The 24,430-nt window shown below is 39.8% G+C and overlaps 1 protein-coding gene across 3 annotated transcripts in view; it reads right to left on the minus strand.

The window, feature by feature from the left end:
* LOC115229966 (protein bark beetle-like) overlaps window positions 1-24,216 on the minus strand; it is a 41,635-nt gene extending 17,419 nt beyond the window's left edge. For 2 of the 3 annotated variants that reach the window (XM_036499419.1, XM_029800224.2), the window contains exons 1-12: window positions 23,901-24,216; window positions 22,904-23,349; window positions 18,157-18,338; window positions 16,871-17,061; window positions 15,066-15,425; window positions 13,144-13,397; window positions 11,259-11,526; window positions 7,662-9,139; window positions 7,161-7,401; window positions 5,913-6,632; window positions 2,279-4,774; window positions 294-966 (exon numbers count right to left, since the gene is read on the minus strand). In XM_036499419.1, coding sequence (XP_036355312.1) covers window positions 294-966; window positions 2,279-4,774; window positions 5,913-6,632; window positions 7,161-7,401; window positions 7,662-9,139; window positions 11,259-11,526; window positions 13,144-13,397; window positions 15,066-15,425; window positions 16,871-17,061; window positions 18,157-18,338; window positions 22,904-23,284 — 7,244 coding nt within the window. In that variant the 5' untranslated portion in view covers window positions 23,285-23,349; window positions 23,901-24,216. Of the gene's footprint in view, window positions 1-221; window positions 967-2,278; window positions 4,775-5,912; window positions 6,633-7,160; window positions 7,402-7,661; window positions 9,140-11,258; window positions 11,527-13,143; window positions 13,398-15,065; window positions 15,426-16,870; window positions 17,062-18,156; window positions 18,339-22,903; window positions 23,350-23,900 lie in introns of all 3 variants that reach the window. The other variant, XR_004997411.1, reaches the window with a different exon arrangement.
* Between the last annotated feature and the right edge of the window lie 214 nt (window positions 24,217-24,430).

Here is a 24,430-nt window from a genome sequence, read left to right on the forward strand (position 1 = left end):
TGCTGACAGTGATGCCTAGGTCAAATTTGTTGAAAAAAGTCGGAATAATTTTGTCCCAACCCAATAGATCATCATCCCATCATAAAGGCCTTCCAAGTGGCCTTTTCCAGTCTCTCACTCCGCAACTGCACAGGTCCACCTGTTGTCTGAAAATCAAGGGCCACTATGTTGAAGATAGAACATCAGTTGACCACAACGCAAAGGGCCACAGAAACATCAATCCTAGGGAAGGTCATTACGAGAACATATTTGAAATGAGATTTAAATAATATAAAAAAGAAATTGTAACTTACTTGGACACAGGGTTTGCTTCAAATTCATACACATTCTCAGGATTGACAAAATAGTTATTATAAAACACAGGTTTGCCACTGTGGACCTTAACAGTACTTTCATAAAGGGCTGTGGAATTATTTTTGGTGAAAGCACTCCTTGTGTACATGTGTGGGGAGGAGACCTTTTCAAGGGCAAACACAGACAATATACTGTAAGCTGTATTGTTATGAAAGAAGTTTGAAGTAAAATTAGTCGTCACGCCTTTCAGCTGAACAATATCCTGGTCATCGCCAACAGAATTATTAAAGAAGTAGTTTTCATAAAGGAGTACTTTTTGATAGTTGTGGCCACTAACAGTCAACGTACAACCGTGAGTACCTGAAGAAAAGATGTTGTTTGTGATATTTGCCTCAATAGCCGTGGCAAACGATTTGGTGTGGAGGATCATACTGCTTCCACCAGCGTTTCCCAACAAAAAGTTGTTTGCAAAGGACATCATTTTCGTGTTCTGCAAATAAATGTCAACCACTGGTGGAGAAGTCAGATTCAAAATTCGAACACCGTTGTCTTCAACCAAACATTTCGTTAATTTTACTGATGGGTTTATCTCACCAACATTCCGATATGTGAAGGCGCCATCCTCATTTCTTTGTAATGACGTACTTTGCAAAGTATGCTGGATTCTGCTGTCTGAAACAAACAAATAGTATGCATTAACCCTTTCGTTACTGTATTTATTTCGAGATGCTCTGTATTTCTTTCAATTACTTTAAATATAACAAAGAATTTAGTAAAATAACTTCGTTATCATTAAGCTAGAGTTAGGAACATAAACTGTGACTAAGGTTTGCTGGAAGATTTTAATTCAGAACTTATGAAAACAAGACATTTGTACTAAAGAGCCAGAACCGGTTTCAGCCGGGTTGATAATGAAAAGGTTAATATTAATTATTAATAATTAATACAGTGATGCTCTGCAGTATGAGTTTAATGTGTTCTATGACCAAGCTCGTTGTATGATTTACCTGTTTTACAAATCAATTTTCCCCATTGAAATTAATTAAAATATAGTTAATAAGTTCCAGCCCCCAAAACCTGCCAAAAAGTAATTTTTTTATGGGTTTTAAAACAGAAAAGGTGCAGTTACAAGAAAAATAACTTTAAAACTTCCATGCTTCCTGAGATTCGCCAACACTACACCTGATTTTCTCCCCTCCATACACACGCAAGCATGTATCTGACTCATACACTGTTCGCTTTTGACAAGTCGTGGTGCACCTGAACACCGTATGCAATAATTTCATTATTATTATTTATAAAAACATAAAAGAAAATGCAAAAGAAATATGTAAATTGGTTTTATTAATTTAATTATCTTAAAGATGGGACGATTTGTGTGCAAGGAAGATGACGGAGTGGAGAAGAAGAGGATTATTGTTTGGAAGGATGATCTATTTCCATTAAGACTTCAGGAAAAACAATTTCTGGCATTTTCTCTCTCATTTTGGTTAATTTAGGCTTTTTGAGACATATACTCAAATGCATTCCGGGCATGACCATCCACTCTTTTAGTGTATCTAAAACTACACTACCCAATCTGTCCTTCCTAGTTTTAGAATTGCAAAGTGTGATTTGAGGGAATTTGGTTGCTATATCTAGAAGATCTACCTGCATAATGGTCCCGTTGTTGTTAACAATAGTGGTGGTGGTGACGGTGGTAGTGGTGACAGTGGTAGCAGCAGCGATGGTGGCGGCAGTGGTGGAAGTGTTGTTTCCGTTGCTGGTGGTGCCAATGTCTTTTTTCCGCCTCAAAGACATCTCTAAAGGAACACCTCTTCCGGTCCCTCACACACATTTATGAATGTAACCACCACAGGGAAAAGTTCCCCCTTAACCATCCCCGCTACAACCACCACCATCATCATCTCTAAGAGCCCCTGATCTAAAAACCAAAAACATCAAAAAAGTAAGAAAAAAGACATTATTAGAGATTAGTGCTTACCAATAATTCCTGTGGATGACTGCGGCAAAGTGACAACTTCTGCTATGAAACCATAGTCTCGACTGGCCACAGAAGCATGTATGTGTAAGGTTAACGTGTGTGGTTCCTTTGAAGTACGATAAAGCTCTTCGACAGTTTCAGAAGTTGAATTCTTCATAATTTCTCCAATCTTTTGCTCATTGCCAAAATCACCATCAAATATTTCTATGACATTTCGCATAAAATCTTCCGAAAACAAGTTCATTTGCAGGAAGCGTAGAGCTAGCTGCTTGTCTCTGTATTTGCTTTTAATTGACTTGACGCAGTCAATTGCGTTAGAAGAATATTTGTAATAAATCAACATCTTGGTCTCAAGAATAATTTCTTTCTCCAGCAAACACATTTCTACCACTCCAAACAAGAAGTAAGGTATTGTGCTTTGCACAAGAGGTAAAAACGAGGCCATCTCGTTTTTAGAATCCCCATTCAGTACAAGAATGTTGATTCCATAACCAAGATTAGCAGTGATATTTTGCTCTTCAATGAGAAGGTCTTTTAACGGAGAGATAAAATCCATTCCGTTTGAAGCACAACCGCTAATATTTACTTGTTCAATAATTGGTGTCTGATAAACAGACTGGATGGCACCGACCTTATTGCCATGAAGTACTCCAGCACCGTAAATATCAACGTATTTTATAGTTGACTCTACCGGTTTCTTCTCTTGGAGATTCTCCTGATAAGATGACCTGGAAAAACGAATGTTTCCCCAATAGTTATATCCTTCTGCAACGTTACGTTTGCCACAGTGCAAAAATGTGTAGTTTTCATTCTGGATACAAGACATGATCCGATAATCGATCTTCTTGATGCATTGATCTAAGGAATCTTCATTCCCTTTGCAGTAGTAAGAGTACCTCCAAAAGGTTTTGGTAAAATAAGTGGTTAAGCCATAGATATAATAATCAAAAAGATGCGATGTATAGACCCTAACGTTTATAGTTTCAAATCCTAGTTGACGACAAATCACTTTGCCAACGTTCTCTGGAAGTCTTTCATTGCACATGATATCCCATTGTTTTGTGGAATCATTATAAAACTGCAGAAAGCCTTCATTTGCTGTGGCGCCACCAGAAAGCCTTGCTTTTTCTTTAGATATCTGCTGCATTTGGAACGAGACTGAGCGTTTGCGTATGTTATTCTCTTTCGTTTTCACTGAACTGGGAAACAGCTTGATACGCTGGTGGGGAAGACCTCTTGCATCCAAGGTTCCCAACACTAAAATACCAATATTTGGTCTGAAGATTAACACTACTCCAGGTTCAATCTTAAGTGTGACGCCTGGCATCACTGTGATGTCATTGATCACTTCATAATGGGTTGCAGACGCAAATAAAGATACGTCTTTGGTTATTCTACCACCAAGTTCAAAAGTATTACGTATTGGATATTGTTTCGTAGTTGAAAATGGAACGCTGTCAAATTGATTTTCTATTAGAAAAGGAATGTATTCGGCGATTGCAAAATTGTTCCAGGAATCAAAGTCAAATATCTTAGATTGGATGTAATCTTGGGCAGAATTTCCCCACCAATTTTCAGTAACATCAACTACACTATCCAAAGACAGACAGGTTACGCCAGCAATAAATTCATATCTCAATTTTGGGTTTTGAAACAAATTTCTATTTAGAACCATTTGTTGAAGTCCTTTTAGTGCAACAGCAAATGATGATGGTAAATTTTCATCTCCTCCTGTCTCAGTTCCAAGACCATTGTCGTAGAGTTTATTATAGGAAAAGTTCCCCACAATTGGGTACATGTACTCATAGTGACTGTTGATATCAAAATTTACGATGTATTTGCAGGTATTTTTGTCGAAAACGTTTAGCACCATGCTGACGTTTTTCTCCATTCCTATCAAATCAAACAAACCAAGGCGACAAATATTATTTTTCCAAATAGAATGAGAAATATTGACGTCAGCAAAATAACCATTGACAATGAAGGCAAAGTTTTTGTTCATCTCAAACATGGTATGACTGATCTCTACAGAATGCTTGAGATGTTCTTCCACATCATTAACGCGTGGCAGTTCAATTTCCAATCCACCATCCATATTGTCTTTGATGCTGCTATGTGTAATGTGCCATTTCCAAACATTATTGGCAAATTCTACATGGTTGTGCTCAGCCTTGATTGCCTGCCTGTTTCCTTGGAAACGGCACCAAGTCATCACGTATGAAATTGTGCCAACTCTTTGCGGGCGTGTTAGTTCTTCGTAAGTGGGGATGAAATTTTCGTGGTATTTGGTGACGCTCGGGACGTACATTGCACGAGTGCGACTGTTTAGAATGTCCACATAATCCAGTCGAATGCTCTCCTCGCCGAACCTAAAGTAAAGCTCCTGCTTGTCGTTGGAAGGATTATTGTAATGCTTCGTCACAAGACCAATATCATTATTGACCAATGTACAGTTCCGAAGATAGATCTCAGGTTTTGGCACCTCAGTCCGTTGTCCTGGAAAACACAAGAAAAAGACATAGAACAAAAAAAAAAAAATACAAATTATTGATGTGTTATGATCTGAGGAAATGGAATGGTGACAGGGTTTGGAAGAAGAATTGAGAAGGGGACAGTGGCAGAGAGTGGAGAGAGAAAGAGGGAGTTGGACAGTGGTTGTAATAGGAGATTAGGGTAGCGGGAAGGATGTGAGAGAGAGAAGTAGGTAAGGATAAAGCATCACAATATTCCAACTTTGAGATGTTAGAACTAGGATCAAGACCCCTTTTTTTTCTCAAGTAAGAAACAATTTTCCAGATTGGCACATGGTGGTCACATGTGATAGGTGATACACAGTCACTTCAGTTGACCTCAATATATGACTGGTACTTTATTTCATTGGGTCCTACAAGGTTGGGATGAAAGTCAAGGTCAAATTAGAAGGGTTCCACCTCGGACAAGAAAGACACATGACTGGTTCTTTTGCTGCTTTTACCAAGAGACTGAACTTCTTTCAGTTTCCGTCTACCAAATCCTCTCACAAGGCTTTGGGTTGACCTGAGGCTACAGTAGAAGACACTTGCTCAAGGTGCCACACAGTTGGACTGAACCCAGAACCATGTGGTTGGTAAGCAAGCTACTTACCACACAGCCACTCCTGCGCCTATGTTTACATAGGCGTGTGTTTACATTCCCGTAACTTAGCGGTTCAACAAAAAGACATCAATAGAATAAGTACCAGTCTTACAAAATATGGGGGCAATTTGTTAGACCAAACCCTTCAAGCAAGTGCCCCAAGATTATCACTGCTACAGCCATCACCAGCACCACTACCACCACAACAAGCATTACTACTACTACTACTACTACTACTACTACTAATATTTCTACTGCAACCACCACAAGCATTACTACTACTACTACTACTACTACTGCTGCTGCTATTACTACTATTTCTACTGCAACCACCACTATTCTCCCCACTACCACCACAACAAGCATTACTACTACTACAACTACTACTATTTCTACTGCAACCACTACAACAAGCATTACTACTACTACTACTACTACCACTACTACTATTTCTACTGCAACCACCACTGTTCTCCCCACTACCACCACAACCACCACCACCATCATCACGAATACTTACCTAATATAATGGCAAATGTGAGCCGTCCGCTCATCGTTCCGGACACACGAAGCACAACAGTGAGAAGATTTCCGGACGACATGAGAGGGAAATCAATAAGGTCTTCCTCTATATAATACTTCTTGTTATTATTGATCACCGTCACCTTCTCGACACTGGTCACGGGGTTATAGTTCAAGATCTGGATGGTTGGCCTTAACTTGTAATCGGTTGATTTTATCACATAAGTGAATTCTTTGTCGATCCTGAACTTTCCCGGTTCGGTTATAAACAGGGTGGTTTCTTGCGTGAGAGGGAAAGATTGGCTTTCCTTTAGGACGGTAACCTGATCGGATCTCATGAAGTTCCGTATACCAATCGCTTCGGCTTCGGTGAAGAATGGATCGTATGTGAAACCACTGAGGAAATTGTCACGGAATGTACTGTATGCAGTTTCCAAAAATGGGTATTTTGTAACAAGACCATGACCCTGGCTCCTGTGTACATTACAGTGTTCCATTCGGTTGTTGGTGTACGGGTGGTTAAGTCTAACATAGATTCCATCGGCACTGGATTCCGTCACGGTAACATTGCTAATGTCATAGTAATTGTAGTCGATCTGCAAGGCCGACGAGAAATGCATGGTTGAGTGATCGTGCATGCCGGCTCTATCGATCATAACACTTCGAAGTTGGGTCTCCTGTCGGTCTTTGATCTTCGGAACTGCGGCCAGAGTGATCCCTGAAAAATAATCAAAAACGAAATAAGGATGGCAATAAACGAACCCCATCAGAATCCTTATCTTCAGTACCAACAACAATACATCAAGCTAATGGTGGGCCCAATATCTAAGTTGCTGAACATGACAGAAAAAGGAACGAAGTCTTCAAATCACACATTACCTATTTCTTTACTACCCACAAGGGGCTAAACACAGAGAAGACAAACGGATTAAGTCGATTTTATTGACCCCAGTGCGTAACTGGTACTTAATTTATCGACCCCGAAAGGATGAAAGGCAAAGTCAACCTCGGTGGAATTTGAACTCAGAACGTAGCGACGGGCGAAATACCGCTAAGCATTTTGCCCGGCATGCTAACGTTTCTGCCAGCTCGCCGCCTTTTATAAAGAGTGCCAGTCCGGGATCCTTCGCAATCAGCCCGGGGTCCGTCAGCTGACTGCAGATCGACGGATGGATAGATGATGATGATGATGATGATGGTAATGATGACGATGAAATAAAAACAAAACTGAATAGCTGGCACTTACCTGACCATGTTGGAATTTGGCAATGTATGAAAACGTCTTGGTCATGGGAACAATCTATCGGGGTCTGGGAATCAGATAAGCATTTGGTCAAATCAGTGTCTTCCTCTGTACACGAAACCCAGTTTAATAGGATTGATGACGATGTAGGGGCTGAGGCTTTCACTTGTGGTTGACCAAACCGAGGGTTATATGCTAACCCCAGCTGGTTGCACGCTACAACAGAGTTCTGTTCAGTCCAACCCTGTCATTAAAAATATTTCATGTTAATTAGTTTTTCAATCAGACTTAATTAATTTTTCATTACTTTCCCAAACAAGGTCAGCGATATTATTTACATTATTTACATTATTAACCATTACGCCATATGCTCGTTGATATTCAGCTGGGCATTATTATATCCAGATTTCCAGTTTTGAATGACCTACAATTGTCTGATCCCACAGACCAAACAATAACAAAAGAGAGAAAGAGAGAGTTAAGAGTAACACAAGAGAAACGTACCTTATTGCAAACTGTTCCCCAGGTGCCACCGAGTTCCACTTCAAGACGGCCTTCTTGTTCAGTGGTGCCATCAACCAATCGAATTGGAAATGTCATGTTCTCAACAACGGTATCGTAGTTGTCTTCAAGAGAGAACCTAACCCAATCTTCTTTCCTTCCATCTGCAACCAGTGCCCCGTACACTATCATACCGACAGAGTTCTGAAACGAGAGCTCTGTTCCAGGTGGAATGGTCAATGTTGCTTCCGGCTCAATGTAGATATCTTTATCAACAGTGTAAAAACCTTTCGGTAATACTTTATTTTCTTTCAGTTCTCCGCCAATGATTTGACCTCGCAGGAAAATGTTTTTTGAGTCTGGCTTAAGTGCTGGAGTGACTTGACGATCCCCAAAAATCCGCTCGTCAGCTAATGCCGGGAAGAAATTGATGATAGCCAGGTTATAACGGTCATCTCGGTCAAATATTCTGAGATAGAAATTTTGATAATCAGGAGAACCCCAGTAATTCATTGTGGCATCGATTGTTTTAGACGGATCGGTTAAATGCGTTGCCATTTCTCGAGTTGAATTTGGGTTAGAGATTATGTTCAATACTGCAACCACTTTACTTGACGAAATTATTAGAACTGCATTTGCTTTGGAACGAGGGTTTAGAAAAGGAAATGAATTTTGAATATTATTGTCCAACAGTTTATTATTTATAAACATTAACGATTGTTCAGAAGACTCTTCGGTAAGCCTGATGTTAACGGCATAAGGACCATGATTATCCCTAAATTCATTACCATACATATCATAATCTACAGGGAACTTAGCATACCAACGAGACACGAGTATATCTTCCCCATTGTTCATTAGAAGAGCACCATTTAAATGGTCCCTGAAGGTATTATTGGCTATTTTGCCACGAGTATTTAATATCGGTGCCATTAATATAGCTTGTTTCCCATTCGAAACAAACTGACTCATCGTTACAGAAAAATTGGTCGTCGGAGAAGTGGTATTACAAGACAAGTATTCTATAGCCTCTCGCAGGTTATTTTCAAAGAAACTTTTATCAATAAGCACATCTGCTGACTTACAGTAATTACCAACACGAAATGCTGCCAAAGAATTTTCGGAAAATTTACTGGAGTAGGAATATATATCTAAACCTTGTTCTATACGAGATCTGTTAAGTTTCAAGAATTCCAAGTAGACACCATAACCTTGGTTACCGATAGCTCTAGTGTGATTAAACAAGATTCGACCACCAGAATATGTGATGTTGGCACCAGCAAGGGCATTGTTTTGCAGAAGGGTATTGTTAACATTGACAATCCCTGCTCCTTGGAATACTCGCAGACCTGCTTCATAACCATTATTCATTATTCGGGTGGAATTGACCCAGATTAAGCATCTCATGTCTTGAACAGAAATGCCATGGTGATTATTGTTGGAAACATTAGATTCGGTGATCCAAAAGTCTGGGGTTGGACCTGTAAGACATAAAAAAAAATGGCACCGTTTGATAATGAAAGATATTCTAAAACTTCCATAAATTATAAAGGGAATTTGTCAAACAAGAACAACAACAACAATAATAATAATAATAATAATAATAATAAATGCCCTGATGCAGTACCAGGCCATGGCTCTCATGGCTTCTGATCTTAATTGATTGGAAGTGTTATCATGTACATTGTTTTGTCTTGGTATAAAAGATGGGCTACAGCAAATATTCTGCTCAATACCACAGATTTGCTTGTCAGTTGTTTGACCTTAACCAGTTGAGCATGTCCCTTGGTGGTTGACGATATGTGCATCTCTGATCACGAGCAGAAGTAGTTGGGGAGCATCATAGCCATGTGTTGAGAGGGATTCTTTGGGGTTTGAATAATTTACCTCTGGAAACATGGGTGTTTCATTCAACATCCTTAAACAATCCTTATTCAGGGACCTTTTGAGTGGGATGGGCTACTCAACCTGAAGAAAATTCTAACTGGACCCCACCTGCAAGGTCATGTGCTGTTTATCTTGATATGAGATCACCATGTCATGCACATATGGTTATGATGCATGTGCCTGGGGTACCCTTATCAGACGGGTAGTCATGATGGGTATACTGGGCTTCGTATATTTTACCCCTGTGTCACTTTGATGGCATGAACTGCTCTCTCACTCAATAATAATAATAATAATCATATAATAATTCTGCTTGTTTATAATGCAGCCCCTCATGTGTGTGTATCCGTGTGTGTGTGTGCGTGTATTTCCTCAACCACCACCACTACTGCCACGGTTGGTTTCTTTCTGTCCCAGTAACTTAGCAGTTTGTCAAACAGAGACTGATAAGTACTTGGTTGATTTGTTCAACTAAAAAAAAAAAAAATCATCAAGGAGGTGCTCCAGTTTGGCCACAATCCATAGAATGAAACATGTATAAGAGAAAACAGCTACAGTGAACATCTGCAAGAACTGAACACGTTCGTGGGAGGGTGAACATGCATTAGTGAACAAGCAGAATTGCGTGAGAGAGAGAAGTGACTAAAGACATATCGTTATTGGCTGTGGTGAGTGATTAAAGACTTACCAGTATTGATCATTGTGAGTAGGAGTGCTGAGAGTATGAGTGACAGCAGTGATAATGAGTGACTCAACAATACTCAACAATATTGGCCATTGTGAGGGCAATTTGTCTTGTTTTTATAAGTTCTGAATTAAAATCTTCCACCAAACCTTAGTCACAATTTATGTTCCTAACACTAGATGAATGATAACTAAGCTATTTTACTAAATTCTTTGTTATATTTCAAATTAATTGAAAGAAACACAGAGCATCTCAACAGAAATATGGTAACAAAAGGGTTAACAATTGATTAAGAATGACAAGTGACAAAATTGGTTAACCCTTTTCATAGCCAACCTGGCTGAAACCATTTCTGGCTCTGTAGTATAAATGTCTTGTTTTCATAAGTTTTGAATTAAAATCTTCCACCAAACCTTAGTCACAATTTATGTTCTTGATACTGGCTAAATGATAACTAAGTTATTTTACTAAATTATTTGTTAAATTCAAAATTAATTGAAAGAAACCTGGAGCATCTGAACAGAAATATGGTAACGAAAGGGTTAAAACTGTTTCTGGCTCTGTAGTAGAAATGTCTTGTTTTCATAAGTTTTGAATTAAAATCTTCCACCAAACCTTAGTCACAATTTATGTTCTTGATACTGGCTGAATGATAACTAAGTTATTTTACTAAATTATTTGTTAAATTCAAAATTAATTGAAAGAAACCTGGAGCATCTGAACAGAAATATGGTAACGAAAGGGTTAAAACTGTTTCTGGCTCTGTAGTAGAAATGTCTTGTTTTCATAAGTTTAGAATTAAAATCTTCCACCAAACCTTAGTCACAATTTATGTTCCTAACACAAGCTGAATGATAACTAAGTTATTTTACTAAATTCTTTGTTAAATTCAAAATTAATTGAAAGCAAAAAAGAGCATCTGAACAGAAATATGGTAACGAGGATTAATGAGTCACAAAAGATTCACCAATGTGGGAGAAAGTGACTAAAGGCTTACTTGTTAAGAAAAGAAGTGAGTAAAAACTTACCAAAATTGGTTGAGAGTCGAAGTAAGAACCTTATACAATATTTAAAGACGGAACAGTATCCTCGTCTTTTGAAATTGAAATTGATTTTTATAACATTGGAGAGAGTTGTGATTGACTGAGGGTAGCTACCATTCCGTATTGGCACCGTCTTTGTCATCGTTTTACCAACATCTCCATAAGATATGATTAGTTCACCTTCACTCTCGGGGTCAGTCTCCAGCAACAGGAAGTGCAAGGTAAGTTGCATGTTTTCACGGGTTGTAAAAGTCTGAAATGGAAACAGCTAACATTACTTACAACAACAACAACAACCATCATCATCATAATCATAATAATCAACATCATCGTTTATCATCCATTTTCCATGCTGGCATGGTTTGGACAGTTTGAGTGAGGTCTGGAAAGCCAGCAGCTGCACCAGGCTCCAGTCTGATCTGGCAGTGTTTCTACAGCTGGATGCCCTTCCTGACACCAACCTGAGAAGCCAGGAGGCTGCACCAGGCTCCAATCTGATCTGGCAGTGTTTCTACAGCTGGATGCTCTTCCTGACACCAACCACTCCGAGAGAGTGTAATGGGTGCTTTTTACATCCCACTGGCATAAGGGCCAGACTGGGGGCCCTAGCATCAATCATATTCAGATTGTGCTTTTTTATGTGCCACTGGCATGGAAGCCAGTCAGGCGACACTGTTATCGACTCATGCTTGAATGGTGTATTTTACATGCCACCGGCTCTGGAGCCAGTCGGGGGGCACTGGCATTAACCCCATTTAGATGGTGCCCTTTACATTCCACCTGAAGGAAGGCTGTCGCGTATATATATATATATATATATATATCATCATCATCATCACCATTATCATCGTTTAACATCTGCTTTCCATGCTGGCATGGGTTGGACGGTTTGACTGAGGACCAGCAAGCCATGGAGGCTGCACCAGGCTCCAATCTGATTTGGCAAGGTTCTACAGCTCGATGCCCTTCCTAACACCAATCACTCCAAGAGTGCAGTGGGTGCCTTTTACGTGCCAGTTAGGTGGTACAGGCATCAACCACACTCAAATGGTGCATTTTTTACGTGCCACTGGCATGGGTGCCAATCAGGTGCTACTGGCATCGGCCGCCACGACAATGACTTCACTTGCCTCAGCAGGTCTTCGCAAGCACAGTTTATTGCCCAGTGATTGAAGGATACTCTTAAATGGGCCAGTTATGTGACACTGACATAGGCCACGGTTATGGTCTCATCTCTTAAATATAGAACTGGACTACCTCATTGTCTGGAGATAAAAGGAAAGGCATGGAGATTGGGTTTCTGCTCCAAGAGTCAGTATCAGCATAACAATTATCCAACCTTATTTCCAGGAGACAAAGAAACTTATAAAAAATAGGCGCAGGAGTGGCTGTGTGGTAAGTAGCTTGCTAACCAACCACATGGTTCCGGGTTCAGTCCCACTGCGTGGCATCTTGGGCAAGTGTCTTCTGCTATAGCCCCGGGCCGACCAATGCCTTGTGAGTGGATTTGGTAGACGGAAACTGAAAGAAGCCTGTCGTATATATGTATATATATATATGTATGTGTGTGTGTTTGTGTGTCTGTGTTTGTCCCCCTAGCATTGCTTGACAACCGATGCTGGTGTGTTTACGTCCCCGTCACTTAGCGGTTCGGCAAAAGAGACCGATAGAATAAGTACTGGGCTTACAAAGAATAAGTCCCGGGGTCGATTTGCTCGACTAAAGGTGGTGCTCCAGCATGGCCGCAGTCAAATGACTGAAACAAGTAAAAGAGTAAAGAGAAAGAGAACACATTTATGAGCAAGGAAATTTGCATAATTTAAACAGAAAAAAGGGACGCCCTTGCACCTGCATCCTGTTTGCTACTTACATGCTCGCATCCAGGAACCGCAATATCATAGGAGTTTGTGTGAACAACCTGCTCTCCCAAATAGATTGGATAGCGGTTGTAGGAAAGTTGTACACGTTTACAGAAGAAATAAGGTTGACTGAAAAGTCTGTCGAAATCATGGGGCAAAGTCTTGTTGATGCTGTAAAACTTGATTCCATCTCCCCAGTTGCGCTGGATCACGGATTTTTCTATCTTGACTTCACCTACCACTGACTTTACATACATACCATGACCTGCAATGATAAGAAACCGAAAATTAAGTTAGAATAAAATTAAATTACGCACACACATATAGGCGCAGGAGTGGCTGTGTGGTAAGTAGCTTGCTTACCAACCACATGGTTCCGGGTTCAGTCACACTGCGTGGCACCTTGGGCAAGTGTCTTCTACTATAGCCTCGGGCTGACCAAAGCCTTGTGAGTGGACTTGGTAGACGGAAACTGAAAGAAGCCTGTCGTATATATGTATGTATATATGTATATATGTGTGCGTGTATGTTTGTGTGTCTGTGTTTGTCCCCCTAGCATTGCTTGACAACCAATGCTGGTGTGTTTATGTCCCCGTCACTTAGCGGTTCGGCAAAAGAGACCGATAGAATAAGTACTGGGCTTACAAAGAATAAGTCCCAGGGTCGAGTTGCTCGATGAAAGGCGGTGCTCTAGCATGGCCGCAGTCAAATGACTGAAACAAGTAAAAGAGTACACAAATATATGCACACCTCACTTCTTAACAGGACTTAAAAGATTGATTGAGTTGAACCCATCAAAATCGATGGCAAATTTGGTTCAAGATTGAAGAATCAGTACAATGAGCATTTCTAGGGCTGTGAGAAAAGACCTTCATATGAAATCATATGTGAGGAGATGCCATAACAGCCTAACTTCCCACCTGAAAACCATTTGAGCCGAAAGAAGTTCCAAACTTCTTAGTTACCTGAAACATCGGGGCAAAGACGTCTGCATCTTGATGGAGGAAAAGAATTTCATGGTAGATGAAACTGCAAACCGTCAAAACACCTGAGTGAAAGCACAGGATCTTTTCCAAGTTCCTTCAGCTATGCATAGCAAGAATCCAGCTTCCATTATGGTCTTTGGAGCTGTTGCAAGTGATGGGAAATCAATGCCTCCTCATTCAATTGAAGTGGTTCTTCAAATCAACACAGCAGATTATCTCGAAATCTTAGAAGTTTTGTTGCCTTGGATTAGGAAGCATTATGATGCAAGTCGAGTCTGGTTTGTACAGGACTCTGCACCAGACCTCTCTCTCTTTTGGAGACGCACTGAGCAGCTATACGCACACATACACACACAGCAGTAACTCCCACCTACCGAATTCAATCACAAAGCTCCGGTCGGCTCGGGGCTATAGCGGAAGACACCTACCCAAAGTGCCACACAGTGGGACTGAACCTGAAACCATGTAGTTAGGAAGCAAGCTCCCTAACCACACAGCCATGCCCGCACCTACCATTCTTCGAAAAGAGTGCAAGAATTTTTGAAGGGATTACTCATATTTTTTCCCTAAAGATATCTGGCCCTCTAGCTCACCAGATTTGAGTCTGTGTTATTTTTGGTTATGGGACACAGTTGAAGCAATATCCAAGGCAACTTCTCACAACTGTGTGTCTTCACCAAAGTGAACATTTGGCGAAATGAAAAAGGAAGAAACGGTTAAGGCATACGCATCATTTCGGAAACGGATTGTTTTGGTAAAGAAAGCAAATAGCTGTCACACTGAACTGAAATCAGAACTAAGCACTCCACAATAAATTGGCCTCTTTATAACATATACCACAAGCCTCGCATCGGTTTAATCTGATTTTGAGAAGACTCTTAGAGGCGATGCTGTTCTTGGGCTGTCGCTCAAAGACTAGAAACTGAAGAATAAAAACAACAACTCACCTCTGTTGTCTTGAATTGTACAATTTTGCACGTTGACTTTGCCAAGAATATAAGTGAAATTTAAGGCATCGTAGGCTCCGTTGGATATTGTGACATTGTCCATGAATGGTACAAAAGGACTGGCGCTAATAGAGGCATATGGATGGTTAATGCCCAGTACTCCTTCACGGAAGACATCCAAACCTGCATACTCTACGTCAGAGTACCAAATACTGGAATCAGATTCTTCCATCTTTGTGTTGATTGTTTCATTAGTGACAAATTGTGTGGAAGAATTATAGAACTCAATACCCCGCCAATGCGTCACGGCAACACCAGGCTGGAAACCTTCACACTCAAACCCGATTGTCTGCTGACCATCTGCAATTTTACAAAATTTGAAAATTCTTTGATTAAATCACTGTTTAATAAATTTACTGAATAAAAATATTCATAATGTTTAAGTTGTGTGTGTGTGTGTGTGTATGGATGTGAATGAATGCATGTGTATGTATATGGATGTGAGTGTGTGTGTGTGTGTGTGTATGTATGTATGTATGCACACATTTGTGTTTATATATATTTCTTTATTACCCACAAGGGGCTAAACATTGAGGGGACAAACAAGGACAGACAAACGGATTAAGTCGATTACATCGACCCCAGTGCGTAACTGGTACTTATTTAATCGACCCCGAAAGGATGAAAGGCAAAGTTGACCTCGGCAGAATTTGAACCCAGAATGTAACGGCAGACGAAATACGGCTACGCATTTCGCCCGGTGTGCTAACGATTCTGCCAGCTTCCTGCCTTATGTGTGTTTATATATTACATAGGCGCAGGGGTGGCTGTGTGGTAAGTAGCTTGCTTACCAACCACATGGTTCCGGGTTCAGTCTCACTGCGTGGCACCTTGGGCAAGTGTCTTCTACTATAGCCTCGGGCCGACCAAAACCTTGTGAGTGGATTTGGTAGACGGAAACTGAAAGAAGTCCGTCGTATATATGTATGTATATATATATATATATATATATATATATATATATATATATATATGTATGCGTGTGTGTGTGTGTTTGTGTGTCTGTGTTTGTCCCCCTAGCATTGCTTGACAACCGATGCTGGTGTGTTTATGTCCCCGTTACTTAGCGGTTCGGCATAAGAGACCGATAGAATAAGTACTGGGCTTACAAAAGAATAAGTCCTGGGGTCGAGTTGCTCGATTAAAGGCGGTGCTCCAGCATGGCCGCAGTCAAATGACTGAAACAAGTAAAAGAGTAAAAGAGAGTATCTCCACAATATAAGTCATCGACCACTCAGCACTAGAATGATAGGTTATTGTTTATATATATACAAGATGTCTCAGCAGTTAGTTAATGCCAGTTTAAATTTATCTTCAGAAGAGATTTGTGGAGGCGCAATGGCCCAGTGGTTAGGGCAGCGGACTCGCGGTCGTAGGATCGTGGTTTCGATTCCCAAACCGGGCGTTGTGAGTGTTTATTGAGCGAAAACACCTAAAGCTCCATGAGGCTCCGGCAGGGATGGTGGTGATCCCTGCTGTACTCTTTCACCACAACTTTCTCTCACTCTTACTTCCTGTTTCTGTTGTACCTGTATTTCAAAGGGCCGGCCTTGTCACTCTCTGTGTCACGCTGAATATCCCCGAGAATTACGTTAAGGGTATACTTGTCTGTGGAGTGCTCAGCCACTTACACGTTAATTTCACGAGCAGGCTGTTCCGTTGATCGGATCAACCGGAAACCTCATCGTCGTAACCGACGGAGTGCTTCTACCTTTCAGAAGAGATTTGAAACTCAGCCAACTTACCACAGATATGAAGCCCTGCTTTGATGGTTGTCCATCCAGAACATTCCGGGAGAGAATCTTCACTGCCTGTACAGTTTGGTTTTTCCAACAGTAGGTAATCAGAGACATTCTGAGAGAAGGAATGGTAAGTAAAGTTGCCTTTGAGGAACCCCAAGTGTCGACAAGTCACATTTGCATCTTCTTTGGTAAAACTGAAAGAAGAAAGGATATTAAAGGGAGGTAATACGCCTGTTTATGAATAGACTATCAGTGATTGGTTAGGAGTCATGGGTTGTAAGTGTACACTATGAAAGACCCTTGCCAGGTCAATATTACATATTGTCCATCTATTTTCTCTGACCACTATTCCTGGAAGCATTGTGGAGGCACAGTCCTCAGGTACTTCTTCTATAGAGTCCTATCAGAAGCAACCAACCTCACACTTTTCGGCTGGATTCCCATATGTGACCAACAGGGACTCTGCGGATCTTGACCGTTTGACCGACAGATTTAAAAAAAAAAATTTTTGTAACTAAACACTTTCAAACTTCAGACACTGATAGAATGTGTCATATAAAACATCTTTTACTCTTAGCATTTTTGAGGAAAACTTATATTTACGAAGTTATTTCATGTTGAAGTTGTCGTATTTCGGTAATTTCAACCAATCAATGACGTGTATTCAGCTGAATAAAATTACTGCCGTTGTTTGTCAACGTCAATTATCGTTTGTCACTGTTATTTATGACAACAGTAATATTGTCCTTAATGCCGTTTACCTCCACCCCCAGGTTAACCCAGATTGAGCAGATATATGATCAAATATATTCCATCCATGACCATCCCATCCTTTATTTAGACATAGTCTATCTATGTCTACATTATGTAGAATGTCCTTCCTGTTTCTCAACACAACAAAGTGTAATATCAGGGATTATTTCTAGCAGGGGGTGTGATCATACACAGTCTCTGTCATTGACTGCTATTTCTAGCATATCAACTGGTTGCATAGAGGCTCCATCGTCAGTTAATTAACACTGTATTCATGTCAAAGGTCACACCATCACCACCATCACTACGCCACCAGATACTACCACATCAACAGCAGCTAAAAACCACCCCACATACACTGCCATAACAACCAGAGGTCTACCACTCAACTACAACATATACCACCACATGAACCCAACAGCACACCACCTCTACATAAACTACATCATATCAACCACAATATACACCCCCAATGATATAAACCAATGCAATGTATCACCAACCACATCCTACCAGGACCACCACACACTACTTACTTGTTATAATTGGTGCAAACACCCCGCCATTTCTGCTGATAGAACAACTCCAACCTTCCGTCCATTGTTGTATTTCCATCCACAAGCCGAGCATCTGTCCTCCAGGGCCGTTGCTTCCCTACGACATCATCGTAGTCACGATCCTTCGTGAACACTATCCGTCCACCAACCTCTTCACTTCCCTGTATAGAATTAGACACAAGAAAATTATACATAAACACACACACACACACCATCTACTAATAGACATGTGATAACCAGAACCTGCAGAAGAGCCTCATGAGGACACATTTAGATTTCAATCCCTTTTATATATTAATACTCACACAATTTAAACGGGGTAAAAACCCAAGATCTGTCCCCTTGAAGCACATCCATTTATTCCAATACTAGCAGTATCGCCCAGCATTGCTCGGGTTTGTTTCGACCCTTTAGAGTTGGAATTTTTGAAAAGTAAAAATTTTGCATTATGTAGCTTGTTATTCTCTTTAAGTGAACATTTTTCTGGTTGAAATACACCAAAAATGGCGACACAGCAGTAAAAAAATCGTTAAAAAATAGGGATTTTCATAGAAAAAAAGCACCTTTTTGATGTAAATAATTTTGGTGTTAACATGGACCGATTTGAAGAGCAAGCCTTCTTCTATCATACTCTCAATTTTGGTCAACTTGCACCGCAGGGTCTCGGAGGAGATAGTGTTAGTTGAAGGTTACCAAATCTGCCATACACAGACAACTTCAGCTTTATATATATAGAGATTACAATCCAACACGGAATTGTTATACTTATGTGAGGTACATTCTAGAACATTGAACATTCTAGAAATATTGTTTAGAGGGTTTATCCTACATCAAAAGAGGAAGTTGGAAAAATTTTTGGTATTACATATTCACCGTTGTGGAGGCACATGGCCTAGGGGTTAGAGCAGCGGACTCACGGTCGAGGGATTGTGGATTCAAATCTCAGACGGGGCGATGTGTGTGTTTATGAGTGAAACACCTAAGCTCCATGCGGCTCCGGCAGAAGGTAATGGTGAAACTTCTGCTGACTCTTTCGCCACAACATTCTCTCACTCTTTCCTCCTGCATCTTGCAGCTCACCTGTGACGGACCGGTGTCTCATCCAGGTGGGGAACCTATGTGCCAAGGGAACCGGGAAACCGGCCCTTATGAGCCAGGGATGGCTCGAGAAGGAACAAACAACAACATATTCACTATTACACATTTTCGTTTGCTAACAACAATTACAAAATTGTACATGCAAGAGGTATCTACCATGTTTCTGCTACATGTTCAATTTTGTAATTCCTAATAGTAAATTAACCCCTTACCCGGTAGAAACGAATATATGCGTTTTGACCGAAATCGTTTTTTACTATTCTGGCAAGTTAACTCGTCAAAAGATAGATTCGCCAAAATCAACAGCAAACGAGTTCCTTCGTCTAAAAACGGGTTAACTCGTTTCTGCCCAAAGCGGTAATTTAAAATCAATATTATTGAATTAAAATTCATAATAAATAAGGTTTGAAATATACCTCGAAATCACCATTCAAAACATAGTAAAATAAAACAATTAAAAAATATGTCTGAAAAAATACATTTATCTTCAAAATAATTGTTGGGAAAGGGGTTAAACATGTGTAATAGTAAATTAATAATACCAAAGCATTTTCCAACTTCCTGTTTTGTTTTATATATATATATATATATATATATATACATATATATATATGTCAGAGGCCATGATAGATCGTTAGCCACTACACACATTTTTTTTCTCTCCTTGTTTTTTTCTGTGTCCCTTTCTGTAGAAGAGCATAGGCTCGAAACGTAAAAGACTTTTTCTATTCCTGAGCATTATACTAATACATCTGTTCGTTTTGTACACCAACTGTCTTCGTCTTTTGTTTTTTTCGTAAACTCTCCCTATACATATATATGTGTGTGTGTGTGTGTGTGTGGAGTTGAAATTTAGTGTGCGTTTGTGTGTGTGTGTGTGTGTGTGTGGTGTGTGTGTGTGGAGTTGAAATTTACAGAAAGTCAAAAGACAAAGACAGGTGTATAAACAACAAACAGGTGTATTAGTTCAAAGCTCGGGAAGGTGAGAAAGATTTTTACATTTCAAGCCTATGCTCTTCATCAGAAAAGAACACAAGGAAATAAACAAAGAGAGAAATGAAAAAAAACTTTATGAGATGGCAGTCAATCTTGGTGGATGGCTGGACAAAGGTGTGTCTGTGTGTGTATATATACACACACATACACACACACACACATACAATTGTTGGAGCATTAGCAACAGCCAGATATAAAGGATTGATTGTTTGTCGTTAGCAACAGCGGACACAAGAGCTGGCTGTTGAGTCATGAGACACAATAGAGATAAGGAGTGTCCAAGAGTACAGAACAACTCTGCTAATGGCAACAAGTGTACTCCTTAAGTACTCTATGTCAACTGATTTTATGGATAAAGCAACTAAAATAGCAACTTCAATATCAGAATTATCATGAATGCCAGTGAGAACCAATCCTGGTTCCTGATCATTCCTCCTGAAAAAAAAAGGAAGACGACACGCTGTTGACCATATCGAAGGGGAACTACAACAGGGTTGATGTTACTGACCTTTGGCTTTTTAATCTGGATACTCCAAGGAAGCACACACACACACACACACAAAATATAGGAATGACAGTCTGGCAATGTAAGGCCATATAGCATTGGAAACGGTTACAAAGACAGGTGTATAAACAACAAACAGGTGTATTAGTTTAAAGCTCGGGAAGGTGAGAAAGATTTTTACATTTCAAGCTGATGCTCTTCAGCAGAAAGGAACACAAGGAAATAAACAAAGAGAGAAATGAAAAAAAACTTTATGAGATGGCAGTCAATCTTGGTGTATGGCAGGACAAAGGTGTGTGTATATATACACACACACACACACACACACATACAATTGTTGGAGCATTAGCAACAGCCAGATATAAAGGATTGATTGTTTGTCGTTAAAAATAGATAAAAATATACCCAATGAAGTTTGAATAATTTTTAAAATCTTTTTAGATGAATTTGAAGACAAAAACCAAATGTATTTCATTGAGGTGTATTATATATTCTTACTTTACATTCCAAACAGATTCTCTAAGAATTCTTCAAAGAAAAAAAAATTAGTGCAGTTCTAATATAAGAGCTGGTCTCTCTTTGAATCGCAGGAAGTAGCACCAAATGAAATATTGGGTTGACGCATAATTATTGCGGCTTTTTTTTTTCAATAAATTTTATTCAACAAAAACAATAACATTTAACAAAAACATCTTTAAATGATTATTCCGGAGCATATTCACCATCTACTTCAATTTCTGCTTGGCGTTTTGTTTAAATTTTTTACTCTTTTACTTGTTTCAGTCATTTACTGTGACCGTGCTGGAGCACCGCCTTTAGTTGAGCAAATCGACCCCAGGACTTATTCTTTGTAAGCCTAGTACTTATTCTATTGGTCTCTTTTGCCAAACCGCTAAGTTACAGAGACGTAAACGTACCAGCATCGGTTGTGAAGCGATGTTGGGGGGATAAACACACACACACACATATATAAATATATATATACGACGGGCTTCCTTCAGTTTCCGTCTACCAAATCCACTCACAAGGCTTTGGTCAGCCCATGGCTATAGTAGAAAACACTTACCCAAAGTGCCACGCAGTTGGACTGAACCCGGAACTATGTGGTTCGTAAGCAAGCTACTTACCACACAGCCACTCCTGCGCCTTTTTGTCGAATAAAATTTATTACGCATCAACCTAATACAATGGTGGAGAGTCCATGAATGACATCTAGGAATACTCGGCCGGTAGTACTCACCGTGCGGTGCCTTGGGTAAGTCTCTGTAGGTGTGCAAGATTGACACTTAGTGTTCTCAGAGAATTAGCAACACTGGCAAGATCTGAAGATCGGGTTGTGTGAATGCTTGGATTTCTCATGAGAACGTTTTAATTTTGTTAGCAACATTTGAGACATATTGATTGTTGGATCATTAGCAACAGGCAGATATAAAGGACTGATTGTTTGTCGTTAGCAACAGCGGACACAAGAGCTGGCTGTTGAGTCATGAGAAACAATAGAGATAAGGAGTGTCCAAGAGTACAGAACAACTCTGCTAACGGCAACAAGTGTACTCCTCATGTACTCTATGTCAACTGATTTTATGGATAAAGCAACTAAGATGGGCTCTATGTGGTCAGTGCCTGCATGAAATAGCAGCAAATTTCCCCACCATCATAAAAGAAGGGCACATTAAATTATAGAGTCCGAGATAAACTGTGGCTGAATAACAAGAAATGGAAAAGCTTTGAGCATTTGTCGGCAAAATCAGAACAGGCATGTCTAAACAGAAATACTGTATGGAAAATTAGATAGATAGATACATACATACATACTGACATACATACACACATAAAAAGATAGACAGATAGAGAGACAAAGAGAAGACAGAAGGATAGATAGATAGATGCATACATACATATATACATACATAAAAGATATAGACAGACAGATACATATATATAGACACACACATCTACATACATACATAGACATAAAAAGACAGACAGACAGACAGACAGATAGATAGATAGATAGATAGATAGATGGGTAGATTGATTGCCCCAAACACGTTCACACCCAAATATCAAGCCATGACAAGGCCAGATCAAACCGACAAGAATATGAATAACAAGAATATTACTTACCCTAGCAATGAGGGTACCATTGACGATAAGTCCCTGACCAGGAGCGAACTCTAAACGACAGCCCGGTTCGATGTACAAGCAACCGCTGGGGGCAATTTGTATGGATCCTTTAATTTTGTGGGGGTTGTCCTTTTTCATCAAAGCTCGGGGTTGGTCTACGCGTCCTCCGTACGGGTATTTCGTTATAATCGGGGTCCAACATCGCCTGGGTATATAGTCGAGATAATATACCCTTCCGTTGGCTACAATTGGTTTGTTATCGCCTGTTCTCGGCGGTGGTGTTATTCCTTCTCGGGCTCGAACCCGTAACAACGGGGAAATGGAAATACAGAAGAGAAAGCCGAAGCAGACATTACAGAGTAACACCAGGTATTTCGCCATGCTTCCTGTCTACAGGTGGATCTTCTTTCCCCGAGTATACATATATATATATATTAGTACAGTAACTGAAATATAAATATGAATATATATATATATATTAGTCACTATACTGGAAGCGATTGCTTTTCAAGGATAATAATAGAAAAAAATAAAACTGAAAAGAAACGATAGGTTTTTAATCCGGGTCACTCGTCAAGGAGACACTTCGTCGAAAACAATTGTTTTTAAGTTCTCAACTTCCACCGTGACAACGATTATAAAAATGTGAGTTGTGGAAGTAGTAGTTTTTAATAATAATAATAATAATTAATTCTTTTTATTGGCCACAAGGGCTGACACTCATGATTAGTAAACATAAAGGAACAAAACAGGACGAAAGGTTACAAAGGGTTTTGTCCTTTTTTGAAAAAAAATCGAGTTTAACAACGAAAGATTGTAACAATAAAAACTCCAATAATAATAATAATAAATACTAGTTGGTAATAAGTAATGTGGGTCGTTGTGATGTTGTTTAGAGGGTCATTCAGTTGAGATGGCCCAGTTAGTGAATACCGCCCTGTCGACCTAATGAGTAACAATCATGGTTAATACAAACAGCAACAGAAAATCTACCTACCTGGATGTTAAAACATCTACATGTTTTTCATTTAAAACTGAACAGTCCGTTAACGCGCACCTGTTCGAATCCCCTGCGGATATATATATAGATATAAGTTTTTACATGAACTGTCCGAATAGGGGTATTTGTAAAAGTGGTCCCTGTAAGAGATAAGAAGTCTGTTTCCTCTGTTGTGGTTATTTTTTCTTTAAATCCGGTTGAATCGATGTGAGAAAACTTACCTGACCTAATTAGCTTTTTTTTTTTCTTTTACCTGTGGACTTAACACAGGTATCATAGGCAAGCATTGGTCATGTGACACGATCAGCCTGACATCTACCTGTGGGATTGTGAAGCGCTGAACAATAACAAGACAGAGAAAAAAGGAAAACTCACTCACTCTTACCGACTCGACCACGACCACCACCACTGCTTCAAACAATAACTTCAACAAAATGTCGAGGAAGGAATTTTTAAGCAGTCACTAGATCTGTTAGAAATAACAGTTAAATTCCCTCAATCACAGGCTGCCGTCATAAAAAATAATG

The sequence above is a fragment of the Octopus sinensis genome, unplaced genomic scaffold (assembly GCF_006345805.1).
Source record: "Octopus sinensis unplaced genomic scaffold, ASM634580v1 Contig13954, whole genome shotgun sequence".
Lineage (NCBI taxonomy): Eukaryota > Metazoa > Mollusca > Cephalopoda > Octopoda > Octopodidae > Octopus > Octopus sinensis.